The sequence below is a fragment of the Torulaspora globosa genome, chromosome 2, assembly GCF_014133895.1.
Source record: "Torulaspora globosa chromosome 2, complete sequence".
Lineage (NCBI taxonomy): Eukaryota > Fungi > Ascomycota > Saccharomycetes > Saccharomycetales > Saccharomycetaceae > Torulaspora > Torulaspora globosa.
The window spans coordinates 1020663-1038593 of record NC_050728.1 but is presented as its reverse complement, the minus strand read 5'-3'; the positions used below and the strand labels follow the sequence as shown (position 1 = coordinate 1038593).

The window sequence follows — 17931 nt, the reverse complement described above, 5'->3', positions numbered from 1 at the left end:
TCCCTTGACAATAAGTTCATTCCTTGATCCATGTAAGGATGATGTGATCGATTTACTTTTGTCTACTGAAAATCTAAAGAAAGATGCTTCTATCAAAGAAGAAAGATATAAAGCTGACACCGGCGACTGAGCGTCCTGGCGACCGATTTACTGGCAAGAAGACCATTGGGAGTTTGATCGTATTGACTTTCGCAATGCTCGTCCATCTCCCGGTCCGCCGTCCTGCATTGTTGAAAAGAATGTATAAAAAACTATCCTAACTGCTGAGTCTAACTCCTCCAGCTACCGGAATACGAGATTAAGCCTCAGTGTAACGCAAATATGGCTTGATTTTCTTGAACTGTCCGAACTTCTTGGAGGCTTCAGCGTCAGACACGGTAGGTGGGATGATGACATCCTCACCCTCCTGCCAGTTGATCGGTGTCACGACACCCTTTGCATCAGTCTTTTGCAAGGCATCGATGACTCTCAACACCTCGGAAGTGTTTCTGCCGACGGAGGGCGGATAAGTGAACGAAATTCTGATCTTCTTAGAAGGATCGATGATGAAAACAGACCTGATGGTGGCGACGGGAGGAGCCTTGCCCAACTGCTTGAAACCCTCTTCGTCCACCATGTCGTAAAGGAACGCAATCTCCTTGTCGACGTCAGCGATGATTGGGAACGTAAACTTGTCTAACTTGTTTACTTCTTCGATATCTTTGATCCATTTCCGATGCGATTCCACATCTTCAGCAGACAAACCAATCAATTTAACGTTACGCTTGTCGAATTCGGGCTTCAATTTGGCGAAAGCTCCCAATTCGGTGGTACAGACAGGCGTGAAGTCTGCGGGATGCGAAAACAATACACCCCACGAGTTGCCAAGGTAATCATGGAAATTGATCTTTCCATGTGTAGTGTCTGCATCGAAATTGGGCGCCACTGAGTTGATTCTTAACCTTGGCTGGTCTTCCTGCTTGAAGGTTCTCAAGGTTCTGACAGCGACCTTGAAAGGCTGCTGCTGTTGTCCTTGAATCAGCGATCTTCTGGATTGGAACAAAACACGGGAGAACATAATGCGGTTAGGACTTGTCACTAGACGAATTGGGCTTCCGGGCAGAGTTCTAAAGAACTGAGGCTGTTGCAAATGTTACTGAATTGAATGCTCTCTTATACTGTGGAGGCCAAAGTAAGGGATAGACGCCACATCGGTCCAACTGCGGGTAACGGCAGCCCTTACATAGTGACTTTTTAAGACCCTTGGCGGCTATTTGACTGTTCTCTCAGCTTGAACCATATGAACAGACAGACACTTGGAAATAACGAATCTTATCCTCGGCCACTATTGATATCTTGTTATGTTATGTTGTAATTTTGAGGACCTCCTCTAGCTGCCTCTTGACCGTAGGACATACATAGACTGGCTGTAAGCGGACAAATAGGGAAGCTCAAATGCCACGGTCCTTCAGGATACTGTGATGCTCGAAGTGGTTGAGCAATACAGTCAGATGGCTCACAGCATGGAGGAGGTAATATCGGTTCATCTGTTTTGCTTCCTGAAAGTACAGTTCACAGACCTATTCATAATTTTTGCTGCATTTTATACATAAGATAGGAGATAATGCTCAACACGCATGTGGAAGGCTAAATAATTCTATCCGTTTAAGAATGTATAAAGTGAAATAATTCAGCTTGAACGAAACGGCCCCGAGAAGATGCTATCTGATGGCGTTGGCTATTAGCCCCTCACATCAATATACAACTCTTACCATTCTTCTCCGATTTCTTTTTGCCTTTGCCAGAGCTCGACTTAACATTTGACTTTTGTGTATGCGGTTGTTCTTTACTGTCCTTCGGGGCCTTGGATGCCTCGGCACCAGGGGTCTGACTTATTTTGGTATTGCTGCAGTTAGGCGCCTGAGTAAAGATTCCCGACTCCACAGGAGCATCGGTAAATAAGCCGTTAGTGGGTTTTAGTTGACTGTAATCTTCGGAATTGAAATATTCCTTTGAAGATCCACTCTCAAGGCTCTTGAATATATTTAGTGTGGACACACTCATCGATTTCTTCTGTCTCTTCTTGGATGAGACTTCAAGCTTATCCTTGGGCGGTTCTCGTTGTTTTAGTTTCGCTATTGCTCTAGAATCGTTATTCTTGGCGGCTTTCCCATACCATTTATACGCGCTCTCGATGTTCGCCTCGCATCCTTTTCCCTTCTCATAGAAGTAACCTACTGTGAATTGTGCTTTCGGATACCCGGCAGAAGCAGCCCTGAGTGCCCACTGGAATGCTTCATTCTCGTCCTTCTCAAACGCCGGTTCCGCCCCAAGCAGGTACCATGCGCAAAGTCCCAGCATGGCTACGGGATCTCCCTTCAATGCCGCTTGCGTATAATAATGTATCGACAAGCTTGTATCTTGCGGGACAGCTTTGTTTCCGGATTCATAAATTTGTCCGAGTAAGGTGGACGAAGGAACATGTCCCAGCGAAGCTGCCTGGATATACAGCTCAGTAGCGTATTTCTCATCTGGAATGATGATGTCGAGGAATCCTTCTTCGTAGATCTTAGCCAATTCGTAAGGAGCTGCGCATGTCAGTTCGTTTGCTCTCGCAGACGCACGCGAAAGCCATTTTATACCATTCTGCTTTGTGTTGACATCTGTCGGCAACCCCATCCGTCCATAAAAAGAATATAAGCCTAGTTTGTACATGGCGGATGGATGATTTCTGCTTGCAGCGAATTTAAGAAACTCAAGAGCTTTCCTGGAGTCCCTCGTTGTGCCGAGACCTTCTTCAAAACAATATGCAGTTCTGTAAGCACTTTCAATGTGACCGTGTTTGGCAGCTGCCTGAAATAGCGTAAAAGCCTCCTTATTCTCCGTTTTCCCCAGAGCACCCGAGGCATATACGTCTCCCAACAAGTATTGAGCATCAGCGTAGCCTTTCACGCTAAGTTTTCTCAGGTAATGCTGGGCCTCTTTCAGAAAGCTTCGTTTAAGCTCTGCTGGGTCAATCGCATCGGTCTTAGAAGCTGTTGTTGCAGGGGTATCGTTAAATTCCATGGTAAGAGCAGTCTGCAGGATGTACTGGGCGAACTGAAAGAGCAAATTTGCGTCCTTCGACTTTTTGACGTTTTCCCTATACATTTCGATGGTTTTTAGTCGCGGAACTAATGACGTATTGCCATTTTGACCGAGGTATCTGCTTATGAGTTGATGGGACATGTCTGCCACTGACTCGTTGGTCGAAGTAAGCTGAGTATCATGACTTCCATTCATTAGGTACATATGAGACAGGTCCACTGACCGTGACTTTCGCTTGTTAACCTGTGTGCCATTAGTTTGGCTGGAAACGTTAGATGGCGATAGCGATGCTCTTTGGATGTCTTCAGATGAAGAGTTCGTCGATTCCGGGGAAACGCGAAGCTGCCGAAGGTGTGCATTCGACGGAGGACCCATCTGTTGAATCCACTGGCTCCGCACATCTGAAGGTTGCGAAGAATTGTTGAGCGAAACTACCGAACCATACGTGGACGACTGCTCATCGGAACCCACCGGCGAAGAAGCAAGAGTGGGTCTATCAGAAACATTGGCATCCGGTCGAGAGCTGCCAGGCTCGACGAGCTTGTGATTCTGAGAATCTAAAAAATGCTTTTTATATGGATGCATAGCCACTGTCTCCACGTTTTGGCTGCGACCGTCTGCTGCAGCACTCATCTTCCTCTTGCTTGGCCAGCTAGCAAGGATCCGCGGTACCGATAATGGAAGTCAATTCTAATCCTCAAACAGCCCTCAAAGGCCTTGCATTTTCTGTAACAGCTATCTTTTTATAGTTCAGCCATGTTTCTTCCGTTTGGTTTTACAATGTGGTCAGGTATTACGGGAATCTTCGAAAGACGACGCGCCAGTAAATCCTGTCACTAGACAAAATATGCTTAAAAAAAATGCGCAAGGGCAAATACAGATATATTTTGCAAAGATACTACAGAAATGCTCTATTCGTCCTCCTCACGCGGGTCACCGACACCATCTTCATAGATGGCGAACACACAGTCCGCTTCAGGGAGACAAGGTGAGTCAACCACCTTACAGAGCCTCTGGCAACCTCTACCTTTCTTAAATCCCAGTCTTGTTGTAGAAGAATGAGCCATGATATTGCCACCGATAGGTTTTTTCGGATCTGGGTTAAAGGACATAGCCCCGTCAACCTGAGCGACAACCTGATTTGTCACCACCACGGCCACGCCAAACTGGTCCGCAAGCCGTTGCAAGGCGCGCATAAACTTTGCCAAATGCATTTGTCTCGCGCTAAGCTCACCACGTCCCGAAAAATCAGTTCTGTATAGGGCCATCACGGAGTCCACCACGATCAACGAGAACCGCGACTCGCTCATCATCTGGGCTGCTGCATCCAGCAGCCGTATCTGATGGTCCGCGTTATACGCTCTAGCATACGCTACGTTGTTCAGCGCATCGTCAGGGTCCAGTCCAAACCGTTGAGCGATCGAAACCAGCCTCACGGGCCGGAATGTACCTTCTGTGTCGATATACAGACACTTCCCCTCTCCTCCACCGATATCCAGCGGTATCTGACACGTTACCGCGAGCGTATGGCACAACTGCGATTTCCCCGTTCTAAACTCACCAAATAGCTCCGTAATCGACCCAGTCTCAATACCGCCTCCAAGCAACGTATCCAAATTCTTAGACCCAGTAGTCAAACAGATCATCTCCGACCGTCTCATGTGGAAGTCCGCCGCTGTAACAAACCCCATCGGCACCAGCCTGGCCGCTTCGTTCAGCAATTTGTCCGCCTTGGCCTCCGAAATTCCCTTGATCTCCATCAACTGCTTGCGTGGCGCATACGCCACCGCCTCCACCGTATGTAACCCACTTTCCCGAAGCTTCCTGAGGTCTCCGCTGGTGATACCATTGATCTGTAACTTCTCTAGCGGAACAAACGAAACCAACGCCACATCGTCTTCCTCAACACCCTCCGTCTCACCTCCAGCGCCACCTCCAACGGACCCCGGCTGTTCAACCGCCTCTGAAGACTCCACGTATTCCTCACTCCCGGCTCGCTGGGCTCCTGCAAATTGAACCTGACTTTCTGATAGCGACGACGGATCTGCTGGAGCAGTTGACATCAGCGATAGCTGCGGATTTTCCAATTGTGTATCCTGGAATACCTGGTCCTGTACTTGCGACATCTAAGAGTGATCAAACCACAACTGTTGTTAAGAGATGGGCACCGTTCTTCCTGTCGATTGCCCACAACAGCTGGTCCTCTAGCTGCTAGTGACTTCTCTTGCATTGCTTGCTCTTCATCGGGCAAATAGTGTATTGTTTCGCTTGTTTACGCGTCACGCGACGCGTAAATAAATCGCTTAATACGTATATTTTCAAGACCGGGTAATCTTTGACAAGTTCAAGATTTGAACATCTTGAACCTTTTGCAAGGATAAAGCCTATGATTATAGTGAGTCTTTACGAGGTTCCGTAGGACGCTGGTAGTGCTGTCCTTCTCTAGCTATAAACTTCCTTAGTCATTTAACATTGAACACTCTGTGTTTCTTGGTTATCATCGGAAAATCAAGTTCGAACGCGTTGTCGCTGACCTTCTTCACTAAGCGGAACGGACCGACAAAGAACGGCTGCACCTTTCAGTGTTTACCCGTATTGTGAAAGCGTCACTGTGCAATAACACATATTCTCCGACCTTGTACTTTACTTCCTTCCTCCCTCTATTGTGTTAGGTTTCCTGTCGATTCAGCGCTTCGGGCAAAGCTTCCTTGGCGATCACAGTTATCGTCTTCAGATGCCGCGCAAACCTAACAATTGTGAAAGAGCGCGCCGATAACTCGTTTGCGGTGTTGACAATGGGTTCATTGGGTATGTAGCCACAGTCAATTTCAAACGGTTGAGTTGCACACTTATTCGAGGGTAAAATCCTGTCTATCAGCATAAGAAAAATTTATATCCACCGTGGATCTGCGTATTTCTGTACGGATTTTGCTCTGACATGATGACGCCCCATGCTTTCGGTGGAAATCGGATCAACATGGCCGAGTCTTTGTTCATGGGCTCCTGCGTGGCCGCTTTACAATACATTATTGACTTTGAGTTATTCGTGGTTTCAGTTCTTTTACAGCTGAATCTGCTGCTAGGGACTACGAGATGCAATAAAGCGAGGTTAGGTGGGAAAAAAAAAAGTGATCTTCAATTATCTATACAAGCTCGTTTGAGATAGAAGGTGGGGATTAGCCGTCGAGATGGCAAGTGATAGCGTGCCACCAGTTCCAATGGGACAGCAACTGATAGAATCACCAAAGATAACGGATATTCATAGCTTGGTCGCGGACGAGCAGGATTGCGAGCGGATAGCGAAGAAAATGCTGAAAGGGACGTTTGAAGAGGTGAGCTACGAGGAGTATGCGAACTTGCTGGGGAACAAGGAGATGAGCGGGACGCTGCGCGCGTTTGTAGGGATGCTGGGACCTCTGCCGGAGTCTTTGTTGTCGACTTTGCAGCTGCTGGTGAGTAAACTGCATTTTGTCGCCGAAGCGCAGAATATCGATCGGATTTTGGAAGAATTGAGTCAAAGATGGGTGGAATGCCATCCAGACACGTTTTGGGAGGATCATTACAAGCTTTGCCACATTGTGTTGTTTTCGTTGCTGATTTTGAACTCCGACCTGCACAATAGCGACGGCGTGAGCGGCCACGCGAAGTTCTCACTGCAGGAGTTCGTGGAGAATACGATCTATGCGCTGAAGAAGGAGGCAAAGGCCACGGGATATACGTTAGAGGAAGTGGAGCCGATGATTGCAGAGCAGCTGGGCTCCTTCTACGATAAATTGAAGGCGAAGAGCCTGCCGTTGGCGTCGAGGCCAGCTGGAATCTATCGAGAGGCCTCGCGTCCGCAGTCGATACTCAACACGAAGAGTAGTTCGTTCTCAAGACAAAGATTCTCGGTCAGAAGTGTGACTTCTGCAAGCTTGGAGACTACGCTCTCCAATGGAGCGTCAGTGCACTCGGGTTCGAGCTCACAACGGGGGAGAAAGGAGTCGAACTACACTTCGAATTGGAAATTTCATCATAACAAACAGCTCCCTCAGTTATATAACCCGGAGGACTTTGACGCTGAGTGGAATTCAAGAAACAACTCGCTCTGGTTTATGGATTCAGTGATAAAACTATGTGAAAACGGTCTCGTCAGTACCAAAGACGAAGACGAGAGCGCCGAATCGTTGCTTGCGGAGGAGCAGCGTCGTAGGGCTCCCAAGCGTTTCTTCAAATGGCTCACCAAATCGAAGCCGCGCTCGATCTTTGAAGATGTCAAATCGCCGATTGCATTTCTAGACGGCAACGCAAAGTGGATCAGAACAAGAGTGCGGGTCTCGGAGGGGAGGATCTTCGTTTTCAAGTTAAAGTCTAGCAATTTGGCGAAAGTAGATGCTAATCAAGACCTAGACGCCCTCAAGGAAAACTGCAGCCAGTATTTTGTCCGCAATCTTTTCGAAGCGGTTGCAACTTTGGTTCAGGACAATGTCATACAAGGCAACCAGCCCGATAGCGCTCACCTCGCAAAAGAGCATTTGAGGGGAAACTTCACTGTGGTTGTACCTTCTGGGCCCAATGGTCAAAGTACGACTCTCGAGTTTCAAACTGCGACAGTGGAAGAAGCCGCTAACTTTGTGCATTCTATCAATTTTTGGGCCGCCAGGATAACGTCTGTGCCTTCAGCGCAGTTCGAAGTGGTGTCAAATCAAGAGTACGGTTGGAGCGAAAAGGTTATGTCGTCAGAAATGGATCAAGAATATCTCGATAAAGTCAACTTAAGCGTTTGGAGACCACTGCTATCCATCGAGGCGCTCTATGATGAACTGCAGACGCTTGGTGAACAGCCCAACTTCCGCGACAGGCTAGAGGAGCTGACTGAGTTTACACAGCAAATTGAGGGCAGGATTGATCTGCACAATTCAAGAAAACCAGTGATAGTTGCTACTTGGACCAAATCGGCTCAGTTCGAAGCTGCCATGGACAATTGGAACAATAAATATCTCTACCTGCATGAAATCAGCGGAAGAAACTCCAAATATCTGAAGGCTATGCAAATGGCGGATCGGGTACTTAAAGAGATCAATCAGTAATCATCTATACAATAGCTTGTAACAATATATAAATGTACTTTCTTATACCTATCACTATCGACGGAGCGCCGATGTGCAAGGGAGATACAACACTATGGGTGGCAAACTTCAACTATAGCCAAGATGTGGGGACCATTCGGATAAACCTTTCTTAGCTAATAATTGGTTGGTGGTGGTACTCAACCGGTCTGATCGTGAGATAATATAGCAATGTCTGATCCCAGCTCGATAAACGGTGGTATTGTGGTGGCAATGGCCGGCAAAGATTGTGTAGCCATTGCATCTGATCTAAGGCTGGGGAGCCAATCGCTAGGTGTGTCGAACAAATTTGAGAAGATATTCCATTACGGCCATGTCTTTTTAGGTATAACAGGTTTAGCTACAGATGTTACAACGTTAAGCGAAACGTTTCGGTACAAGACAAATCTCTATAAGCTAAGAGAGAATAGACCGATTGAACCTGAGACGTTCACACAGCTTGTATCGAGCACACTTTATGAGAGAAGATTTGGACCGTATTTCGTAGGCCCAGTGGTTGCAGGTATCAACAGCAAGACAGAAAAGCCATTCATCGCCGGGTTCGACCTCATCGGCTGTATCGACGAGGCCAAGGATTTCATTGTGAGTGGTACAGCATCGGACCAGTTGTTTGGTATGTGCGAGTCCCTTTATGAGCCTAATCTTGAGGCTGAAGACTTGTTCGAGACAATAAGCCAGGCACTACTGAATGCTGCAGACCGTGACGCGCTATCCGGTTGGGGTGCTGTGGTATACATAATAAAGAAGGATAAAGTGGTCAAGAGATATCTAAAAACAAGACAAGATTGAGCATCGTATAGTTCCCGTTTGTACCAAAATTTTAGAATAAATATTTACAGCCGTTGCATAAGGTTTCCGCGATCTTGGACAGTTTCTCACTCCGAGCCGTTCGAACCGTTCTTTTTAGCTTGGTACCTTTCGATGATCTTCTTAAGGATAGCATCTTCCCCGTATTCCTCTTCATCAATCTTCTTCCACTTTTCTTCCATCGTCTTACGTTCCTGCCTCCTTTGTTTGATAGCCTCTCTCTCTCCGGCCAATCTCGCCTCATGTAAACATTGGCTCAAAGCTTCTTTCTCGTTATTACACAATCCAAAGATCCTCTTGTAGTATTCCTGCTGGTGGCATTTGTCTAAAGCTTGAATTAGCTCATAGCAGGCTGTACAGGTGCATCATCAGTTAGTAATATGCCCTCTTGGCCTAAATAACGACCTTCACTTACAGTTGAACCTCCTGGCTTCTAGTTGTGGATGCATAGCTTGAATCAGTCGATTGCAAAAGTCTACTCAAGGTAACAGTAGCTAGTTAGCTTGCAAGAGGTGCTACTCCTGCTTTTCAATAAGCTCATCAATCTCTTTATAACCGAAAAACATCGAAGCCGACAAACACTGTAATAAGAAGTATCTAGAGAAAGAATGAGTGATTCTGGCACGACTGAAGGCTTCACCATAAGACAAATATCGACTCTTTCCAATGAATACAAACAGAGGCGAAAGCAGCAGATGCTAAGGTTCTTCGGTGCTACCGCGTTAACCCTGCTGTCTTGCCGGTTGGCCTACAGGGGAATCAAATCACGGAAGTGTATGTTGTACATCTCGACAGCTCTCTAGTATGCGATTGTGTTACTAACAAACGGTAGATGTGCCGCACATGTTCCAATTGAATTACAAGTCGCCGCCATTCTCCTACCAGGCGGAAGCGGCCAGCGCCCTAGTGCTTGGCACGGGTTTGGCAGTCGGCGGGTTCTCGATGCTTTTATTTGGGTCCTGTTGGATCTGGGACATTTCTACAATACCGGAATTCAGTCTTAAAGCTAAACGCTTGATGGGACAAGATTTAACGTCGGAGGAAGCTCTAATTAACATGCCTCTCGATGACGACACCGCCAAGGTAGTTGATCAGATAGAAAGTCTGCTCAAGGAAAACAGCAGTAATAAGTCGTGAACGGCAGAACTGGACAGCCAAACTGCCACTTTATATATAAGGACTTCAAGATCGGCCTGATAAGAGCCATCACGTGAACATGTATATAGTACTATATAGCTAATCCATCGAGGCGAATCATGTTAGAGTTGGCAGCTACGTGTAGTGAAAGCTCATCAGCACGGATCTGATAAGTCCTGGGGCTCTTCTAACCGCTATGTCGAGCATGAAGGGTAGCCCAAATGATGATAGACTTCGCTCCAGATTGGACACAGCGACTAACGATAGCATGATGGTTGGAAATTACAATAGCGGTAATAAGAGAAACAGGCAGAATTTGGTGCTTTCAACTTCATTTGTATCTACCCAAAAACTAGCCAATGCTCCCACTTCTCCCGCAAGTCCACTGCAAGCAAGAAGGCCTCGAACCAGCGTGAGTAAGGCCCTATTAGCCCTGAGGAATGAGATTAATGAGTTGCAGCAACAGTTGGTGCAGGCTAGAAAGGGCAAGGAGAATGCAGAACGAATACGAGACTCGGCGACATCTGAAATATACAAGGGGGCCTACTCAACTGATCATCTGCATAAACATTCGATGAGAATCCGAGCGAATAGCCAAATTCGAGATATGGACAAGGTAATAAGGAAGCTGGAGCGACAGATTGCTGATTTGAAGCACCAGCATGAGCAGTCTAAGAGATTGAAGGATCTGGGGAAGCTGCCCGATAGATTGCAAGTTAAAATGATGAACCATGGCTCGCTGGAGAACGTTGGTCGGCAACAAAGTAGCTCCAGTCTGAGTACGTTTGGGAATGGAGATGCAGCAGATTCTAAAAGAGATCATGTTGCAGATGAGGAGGATGAGGAAGACGAAGAGGACGAAGAGGATGAAGAAGAAGAAGAAGTGCAACTCAGACATGCACACAAGAATGACGAGGCACGTTCCCTGGGGAGTTCTTCTGCCCGAATAAGTTCAGCGGCTAGTACTACATTTAATACCTCCCATATTGAGACCGCAACTTGGCTTGTAAGTGACTACATGCAAAGTTTACAGGATACGAGCTTAAGTCCAGGGCTTGTGTTGAAAAAGGCTAACGGCCTGGTGTCGTTGCTTAAGGAACAGCCCGAAATCAGAAAAAACTTAGTTTTACACTCATTCATGCCATCTATGCAGGCCCTTTTGCTTAGCGGCGACAAAATCATAGCCGCTGCCGCATACAGAGTTTGCAGATATCTTATTACAGACGCAGCATTCGTGGAATGGTTATTCCAACTTCATTTTGATGCCTTTATCGTCGTGTCTTTAGCCAAAGAGAACGTGTATCATGTCGAGAGAGAACAAGCACTCAAATTCGTAAGAGCATTCATAGATATAAATGCACGGATCCCGAAAGAAATACTTCAGGCTGTAATAAGTTGCATTGAGAAGCAAGATGACAAGTTGAGGCATGCAGCGCTGGAAACGTTACTCGAGCTTTGCTTTATTGCTCCGGATGCGGTGAATGACTGCCAGGGCATGAGGGTATTGGAGGCAGCCTTGAGAGACTACTCTCATTTTTCGGTCGCGTCCATTATCCTGGATACAGTTCTGCAATTAATGTCGTCAAATTCCACAAGACAGTACGTCTTAAAGGATTTTGATATTTCAGTGCTTATAACGGTATTCTCTGACACCAACACAAAAGCTTCTTTTCAAGTGGAAAGAATGCGAAATGCTTCACTTCTTCTCGCTAAAGCGTTGAAAGACTATAACGGATTGATGCTTTTCTCGATTGATAATTTCAAGCCCTTAAAAGCACTATTATCGTTCTTCCAGATTCCATTTTGTGCCCAATATTTAATTGACGTCTTTCTGGATGTGTTGCGCATCAAGAAAATATTCTACAAAGATCCTAAAGGTTCATTTGATCTGGTGCCGTCTCAGTTCGTTGAGGAATCTATGCTCGTTAATCAACATACAGCTTTGCTTGTGCTCATACTGCATCGCAGTGGCTTCGTGGAACAAGTGATGAAGCTAATTGACAAGAATAAGGAGAATGACGTTAGGGCTATGTTAGTCTCCAAAGTAAGGTACTTGCTGAGCGAGTTCCTTAATTTGGCAATGAATCTTCTAGGTATGAATGTTTCGTTTGCCAACGAAGTGGCGCCGCCCTGCAACGCTGCACTTTATGAGGAAGCCTTTGAGTTCTGCAAAATGTCCAGTAATGTGAATAAAAGTCGAAATACCTTAGGCATGGCAACAATAGATTATCGCAAAAATGTGAAGAACTTTTCCCAGAACATCAAAGGCAGCAAAATGGGACGTAAATTTGACGATTTGAAATTCAGAAAGATGGTCTATGATTCGAAAGTTCTGCAAACGAAAGATTTCTCGAAGTGGAATTGGAATCTGATATTGGAATTAGTGGAAGGTCCGTTGCGCAATGTTAAGCAGTTGGATGAACTTGCGAGATCCACCAAGTTTATCAGGCGACTGCTGGTCTTTTACAGACCTCTAAGAATGAGGTTTTCTGCCATCAACAAAGGCACACGTCAATCTCAGAGGTACGTGGAGGTAGGTTGTCAGTTCTTTCGAATGCTCACAGCCACTGGGGTTGGCACGAAGATCCTGATGGATGATACAAAGATTATATCCCAACTCGCCTCATTGCTTTATCGTGCCATGGAAGGGCATACAACAGGCAATATAATTAATAACAGCACTCTGGATACTAAGCTTATTTCTGGGTATTTTAAGTTTATTGGTGTGCTCACCCAATCATCTAATGGTATCATGGTCCTGAAACGTTGGAATTTCTTCACTGTGTTTTACAAAATGTTCGATTGCGATTCCCCTTTGTCACTTCGATTTTTACAACTAACTTTGCCGGAGCTTGGTCTGAAATATTCTGGTCATTGCAAGACCATCATCGGAAAGGCTCTTGTCATCTCAAATGAGGAGATCAGAGTTAGGGCCACAGAAAACTTAGCTGATAAACTGAAAGAAGTATACGATTCTAATCAAGATAGCGGCAATTTTGGAATAATCCATGACAGAAAGAGCTTACAAAAGTACGTCATTGACATGCTAACACGACAACTCTACGACCTCAGTCCGAAAGTGGTTGCTGCGGCAGACCAAGCTTTATATGATTGTATCATGGCGGAGGAATGCTCTCAGGAGACGATTTCTTCGCTTAAGACTTCACTTAAGCAAATGGTTTTCATACGATCGCCCTTGCTCTTCGAGCTCTTGGGAACGCCTTATGGTTTTAAGCTATTGAATAGCATTGACTTTGTCGAAGCAGAAAGAAAGTCCTGGTTAGAGTCGAAAAACAGAGAGTTTGTTTCATATATTGAGGGATTCCTAACTATAGATGATTATGACCCTTCGACCTACGCATCGCATAAAGACCATCAGACGAAAAGGCTACCACAACATTTCTATGGCAGTCTTGCTAAAACTGAAGATGGTATAGCCCTCATTAGCAAAGGTGGTGATCTTCTAACTTTCATCAGTACGATTAAAAAATATACATCTGACTCAGATGCACAGAAACCTGAAAATCAAGATCAAGCCATGGACGTCAAATCGGCACTGTGGTGTGCCGGTTATATAGGCTCTACCACGCTGGGCATCGGGTTGCTCGACAATTTCGAAGTTGTTAAAGAGATTATCAAAATCTCCTACCAGGCCAGCGAAACAACGGTGAGATTCACAGCATTTTTCGCTTTAGGGTTAATGAGCAGGACCCAGGAAGGATGCGAAATTTTAGATGAAATGGGCTGGTGCTGCTGTCTGAACGTCCAAGGAAACGCTATGGGAATCACATACCCAAAGAGATTGGATAAATTTCTATCCTTCAAAGAAATGCCGTGGTCCATGCAGGACAATTACAAAGAGGAAATGATCGAGTTCGATGCAGTGCATGGCGAATTGGTTGGCGAAGTCGAACCGATAAATTTTAACCTCGATCTATTACTGACAGAGAAAGATATGATAGACAACCCGTTGAACGACGACACCACGGAGGAGCCAACAGGAAATGCAGAAAGGCTCCTCTTACAGGAGCAAGCCTATAGAACGAAGCAGCTACATACCGCCGAAGAAGACAAAATTCTGAGTGAAATCCTTGAAGCCGTCAGTCAACTCGGCAACCACATCCTGTCCAATAACGCCATAAAGGAGATCACAAACATGAACCACAGATATGGACCAAAACTATTCGAAAGCGAAGTCGTGTTCTTCAAGATCATGGAGATGATGGCCCAGTTCAGGTTCAAACCACACGTTCGAAAGTTCCTCTGTGGTCTATTCATCAACGAAAAAGCCCTGGAAAACGTTATAAGGCATGACAGAAAGAGAGCTTAATTCGAATCCCTATGTAACAGAGGAGTATCCTTAGACAGCCTATAAGACTCCATCAACTCGTCAGGAATCGGTATTTCCTGGTTCTCCCGCGACAAAGACTCCACCAGCGATATCTGTTCATTGTACCACCGCAGTCTCGGCGCCCTCACCAGTGCCGCTTCAGATATAAGTCTAGGTTCATCAGAAGAACACCCCATATCAGGTTCCATTTTACTCAAGACGCGTGCAAGACTCGAGATTTTCCTCAAGAGTGTGGTATATTCCTTCTTCAGAGTGGCCTCCTGTTTAGTCAATTCATCATTTCTCGACAGAAGTTTCCTGTACTCGGCTTCCACCGATATTGAACCCCTGCTACTGACCATCAACCTTCTGAACCAACGCTTCTAGTGCAACCAGCCAAATCATCAGTTATACGTCAAGAAGTTCATTGCCTCGTACCATAACCAAGAGAACAATCAACCGTAACCCGGCCTACGTGGATTGACATCTGTTGAAATCCAATGAGTCAATTGGCGATAACTACGTTGTGGCGTTTACTATGGCTAACTGTGGTACCTAACAGATGTGGCTTCCGAAATCTGTATAACACCGATGGCGTCGGCAAATCGATGCTAGGGGAAAAAATAATGTACGAAATAGGCTGGTTCCACTGGAATTATCTGTAGCCATGCGGAATCTGAAGCTCAATCAAGTGCGACTTGTTCGGTGATGGATTACCGTACAGAATTCCCGTTCAATTAGTAGAACCCATTTTCATAGGAGGCGTCCACAACTTTCGCAGGAAGCGGAGGGCAAGAGAGAGAGAAGTCGAGGATGAAACAAAACGTGCGTTAGGATCCTTAGCGGAGCGCGTTGTTGTGGCATTCCACATGTGAATAATACTTCGCTTTGTTCCACTTCTCGTTTGGCAATTACTGTCGTCCGTAAGGCCTTACTATGAAAATGTGAAAAAAAAGGTTCAAGGTAGTGTGGAAAGAGAACCAAGGCATATATAAGAAGGCTGAAGATCAGTGTCGATCGGAAGTTTGGAATCAGTTTTTACTTGTTTTCCACTCAGTCTGGTGTAAATCTTTTGTCTCGAAGTAAGACATACAAAGGAACATTAATTGAAAATGGTTCAATCTGCTATTCTAGGTTTCCCAAGAATTGGGCCAAACAGAGAGTTGAAGAAGATCACTGAATCTTACTGGAAGGGAAAAGCTTCAGTGGAAGAATTGTTCAATGTTGGTAGGGAGATCAGAAGTGCGAACTGGAAGCTGCAGAAGGACTCTGGTGTGGACATCATCCCATCTAACGATTTCTCCTTCTACGATCAAGTGCTAGATTTGTCCTTGTTGTTCAACGTAATCCCAGAACGTTACGCTAAGTACAATTTGGCTCCTATCGACACTTTGTTTGCCATGGGCAGAGGTTTGCAAAGAAAGGCCACCGAGACCGAGAAAGCTGTTGACGTCACCGCTTTGGAAATGGTGAAATGGTTCGACTCCAACTACCATTACGTCAGACCAACTTTCTCTCACTCTACTGAATTCAAATTGAACGGCCAAAAGCCAGTCGATGAATTTTTGGAGGCCAAGGAATTGGGCATTCAAACCAGACCTGTTCTATTGGGTCCTGTCTCCTACTTGTTCTTGGGTAAGGCTGACAAGGATTCTTTGGATCTGGAACCATTGTCTCTATTGGAAAAATTGTTGCCAGTCTATGTCGAGATCTTGTCCAAGTTGAAGGCCGCTGGCGCCACTGAAGTTCAGTTGGATGAACCAATCCTAGTTTTGGATTTGCCACAGCAAGCTCAGGAAGCTATTAGGAAGGCTTACCAATTCTTTGGTTCCAAGGCTGCTTCATTGCCACAAATCACATTGGCTACCTATTTCGGTACCGTGGTTCCAAACTTGGATTCTCTAAAGAACCTACCGGTTGCTGCTCTACATTTCGATTTCGTCAGAGCTCCAGCTCAATTCGACGATGTTCTGTCAATCGTTGGGGAGAACCAAAAACTATCTGTTGGTGTCGTCGATGGTAGAAACATCTGGAAGAATGATTTTGCCAAGTCCTCCGCATTAGTCAACAAGGCTATTGAGAAGTTGGGTGCCGACAGAGTTGTCGTCTCCTCTTCTTCGTCTTTGTTGCACACTCCAGTCGACTTGGAGAACGAAACTAAATTGAACCCAGAGATCAAGGACTGGTTCTCTTTCGCTACCCAAAAAGTCAAGGAAGTCGTTATCATTGCCAAGAATGTCTCTGGCGAAGATGTCTCTGCTGAGCTGAAGGCCAACGCTCAATCCGTTTCTTCCAGAGCTTCCTCCAAGATCACTAACGATGAAGCTGTTCAGAAGAGAGTCGCTTCTATCGATGAGAAGATGGCTAAGCGCGCTGTTCCATTCGAAGAGAGATTGGCCGAGCAAAGCAAGCGTTTCAACTTGCCTTTGTTCCCAACTACCACCATCGGTTCTTTCCCACAAACTAAAGACATCAGAATCAACAGAAACAAGTTTGCCAAGGGTACCATCACTGCTGAAGAATATGAAAAATTCATAAACTCTGAGATCGAAGCGGTCATCAGGTTCCAGGAAGAAATCGGTTTGGATGTCTTGGTCCACGGTGAACCAGAAAGAAACGATATGGTTCAATATTTTGGTGAGCAAATAAACGGTTACACTTTCACCACCAACGGTTGGGTCCAGTCTTACGGTTCCAGATACGTCAGGCCACCTATCATTGTCGGTGACTTGTCCAGACCAAAGCCAATGTCTGTCAAGGAATCTGTCTACGCTCAATCCATCACCACCAAACCAGTCAAGGGTATGTTGACCGGTCCAGTCACCTGTTTGAGATGGTCCTTCCCAAGAGATGACGTTGACCAGAAAACCCAAGCTCTGCAATTGGCTTTGGCTTTGAGAGATGAGGTTAACGACTTGGAATCTGCCGGTATCAGAATTATCCAAGTCGATGAACCAGCCATCAGAGAAGGTTTGCCATTGAGAGCCGGCGCCGAAAGATCCGCCTACTTGAAGTGGGCCGCCGAAGCTTTCAGAGTAGCCACCTCCGGTGTTGCCAACGACACTCAAATCCACTCCCACTTCTGTTACTCCGATTTGGATCCAAACCACATCAAGGCCTTGGACGCAGATGTCGTCTCCATCGAATTCTCCAAGAAGGACGATCCAAACTACATTGCCGAATTCAAAAACTATCCAAACCACATCGGTCTAGGTTTGTTCGACATTCACTCTCCAAGAGTTCCATCCAAGGATGAGTTCATCTCCAAGATTCAAACTATCTTGAAGTCTTATCCAGCTGAAAAGTTCTGGGTCAACCCAGACTGTGGTTTGAAAACAAGAGATTGGGAAGAAACGAAGTTGTCTTTGACCCACATGGTTGAAGCTGCCAAGTACTTCCGCGAACAATACAAGAAATAAGGCCACAATTACTGCTAACTTGCGATTATTTTATTTCCTATCATGAGCAAGTTTACATGAACGC

General features: G+C 45.7%; 10 protein-coding genes across 10 annotated transcripts; 5 read left to right on the top strand and 5 right to left on the bottom strand.

Annotated features, from left to right (window-relative positions):
• Positions 1 to 298: 298 nt before the first annotated feature.
• Positions 299 to 1057, bottom strand: PRX1 (thioredoxin peroxidase PRX1; the record flags this gene model as incomplete). Its single annotated transcript, XM_037282478.1, has 1 exon — positions 299 to 1057. The coding sequence occupies one exon, from the start codon at positions 1055 to 1057 to the stop codon at positions 299 to 301; it is 759 nt and encodes a 252-aa protein (XP_037138373.1).
• Positions 1058 to 1728: 671 nt separating this feature from the next.
• HG536_0B05620 (tetratricopeptide repeat protein) lies at positions 1729 to 3699 on the bottom strand (the record flags this gene model as incomplete). Its single annotated transcript, XM_037282477.1, has 1 exon — positions 1729 to 3699. The coding sequence occupies one exon, from the start codon at positions 3697 to 3699 to the stop codon at positions 1729 to 1731; it is 1971 nt and encodes a 656-aa protein (XP_037138372.1).
• A 278-nt stretch (positions 3700 to 3977) lies between these two features.
• Positions 3978 to 5192, bottom strand: RAD51 (recombinase RAD51; the record flags this gene model as incomplete). Its single annotated transcript, XM_037282476.1, has 1 exon — positions 3978 to 5192. The coding sequence occupies one exon, from the start codon at positions 5190 to 5192 to the stop codon at positions 3978 to 3980; it is 1215 nt and encodes a 404-aa protein (XP_037138371.1).
• A 1062-nt stretch (positions 5193 to 6254) lies between these two features.
• On the top strand, positions 6255 to 8135 carry YEL1 (Arf family guanine nucleotide exchange factor YEL1; the record flags this gene model as incomplete). Its single annotated transcript, XM_037282475.1, has 1 exon — positions 6255 to 8135. One exon carries the CDS (start codon positions 6255 to 6257, stop codon positions 8133 to 8135), a length of 1881 nt encoding a protein of 626 aa, XP_037138370.1.
• A 210-nt stretch (positions 8136 to 8345) lies between these two features.
• PUP3 (proteasome core particle subunit beta 3) lies at positions 8346 to 8963 on the top strand (the record flags this gene model as incomplete). The annotated part of the gene is made up of 1 exon (XM_037282474.1): positions 8346 to 8963. One exon carries the CDS (start codon positions 8346 to 8348, stop codon positions 8961 to 8963), a length of 618 nt encoding a protein of 205 aa, XP_037138369.1.
• An 86-nt stretch (positions 8964 to 9049) lies between these two features.
• Positions 9050 to 9430, bottom strand: CMC2 (Cmc2p; the record flags this gene model as incomplete). The annotated part of the gene is made up of 2 exons (XM_037282473.1): positions 9050 to 9333; positions 9397 to 9430. The coding sequence occupies 2 exons, from the start codon at positions 9428 to 9430 to the stop codon at positions 9050 to 9052; spliced, it is 318 nt and encodes a 105-aa protein (XP_037138368.1).
• A 159-nt stretch (positions 9431 to 9589) lies between these two features.
• AIM11 (Aim11p) lies at positions 9590 to 10118 on the top strand (the record flags this gene model as incomplete). The annotated part of the gene is made up of 2 exons (XM_037282472.1): positions 9590 to 9755; positions 9814 to 10118. 2 exons carry the CDS (start codon positions 9590 to 9592, stop codon positions 10116 to 10118), a joined length of 471 nt encoding a protein of 156 aa, XP_037138367.1.
• A 196-nt stretch (positions 10119 to 10314) lies between these two features.
• Positions 10315 to 14448, top strand: TSC11 (TORC2 complex subunit TSC11; the record flags this gene model as incomplete). Its single annotated transcript, XM_037282471.1, has 1 exon — positions 10315 to 14448. The coding sequence occupies one exon, from the start codon at positions 10315 to 10317 to the stop codon at positions 14446 to 14448; it is 4134 nt and encodes a 1377-aa protein (XP_037138366.1).
• On the bottom strand, positions 14445 to 14810 carry IES5 (Ies5p; the record flags this gene model as incomplete). The annotated part of the gene is made up of 1 exon (XM_037282470.1): positions 14445 to 14810. One exon carries the CDS (start codon positions 14808 to 14810, stop codon positions 14445 to 14447), a length of 366 nt encoding a protein of 121 aa, XP_037138365.1.
• Positions 14811 to 15560: 750 nt separating this feature from the next.
• Positions 15561 to 17867, top strand: MET6 (5-methyltetrahydropteroyltriglutamate-homocysteine S-methyltransferase; the record flags this gene model as incomplete). Its single annotated transcript, XM_037282469.1, has 1 exon — positions 15561 to 17867. The coding sequence occupies one exon, from the start codon at positions 15561 to 15563 to the stop codon at positions 17865 to 17867; it is 2307 nt and encodes a 768-aa protein (XP_037138364.1).
• Between the last annotated feature and the right edge of the window lie 64 nt (positions 17868 to 17931).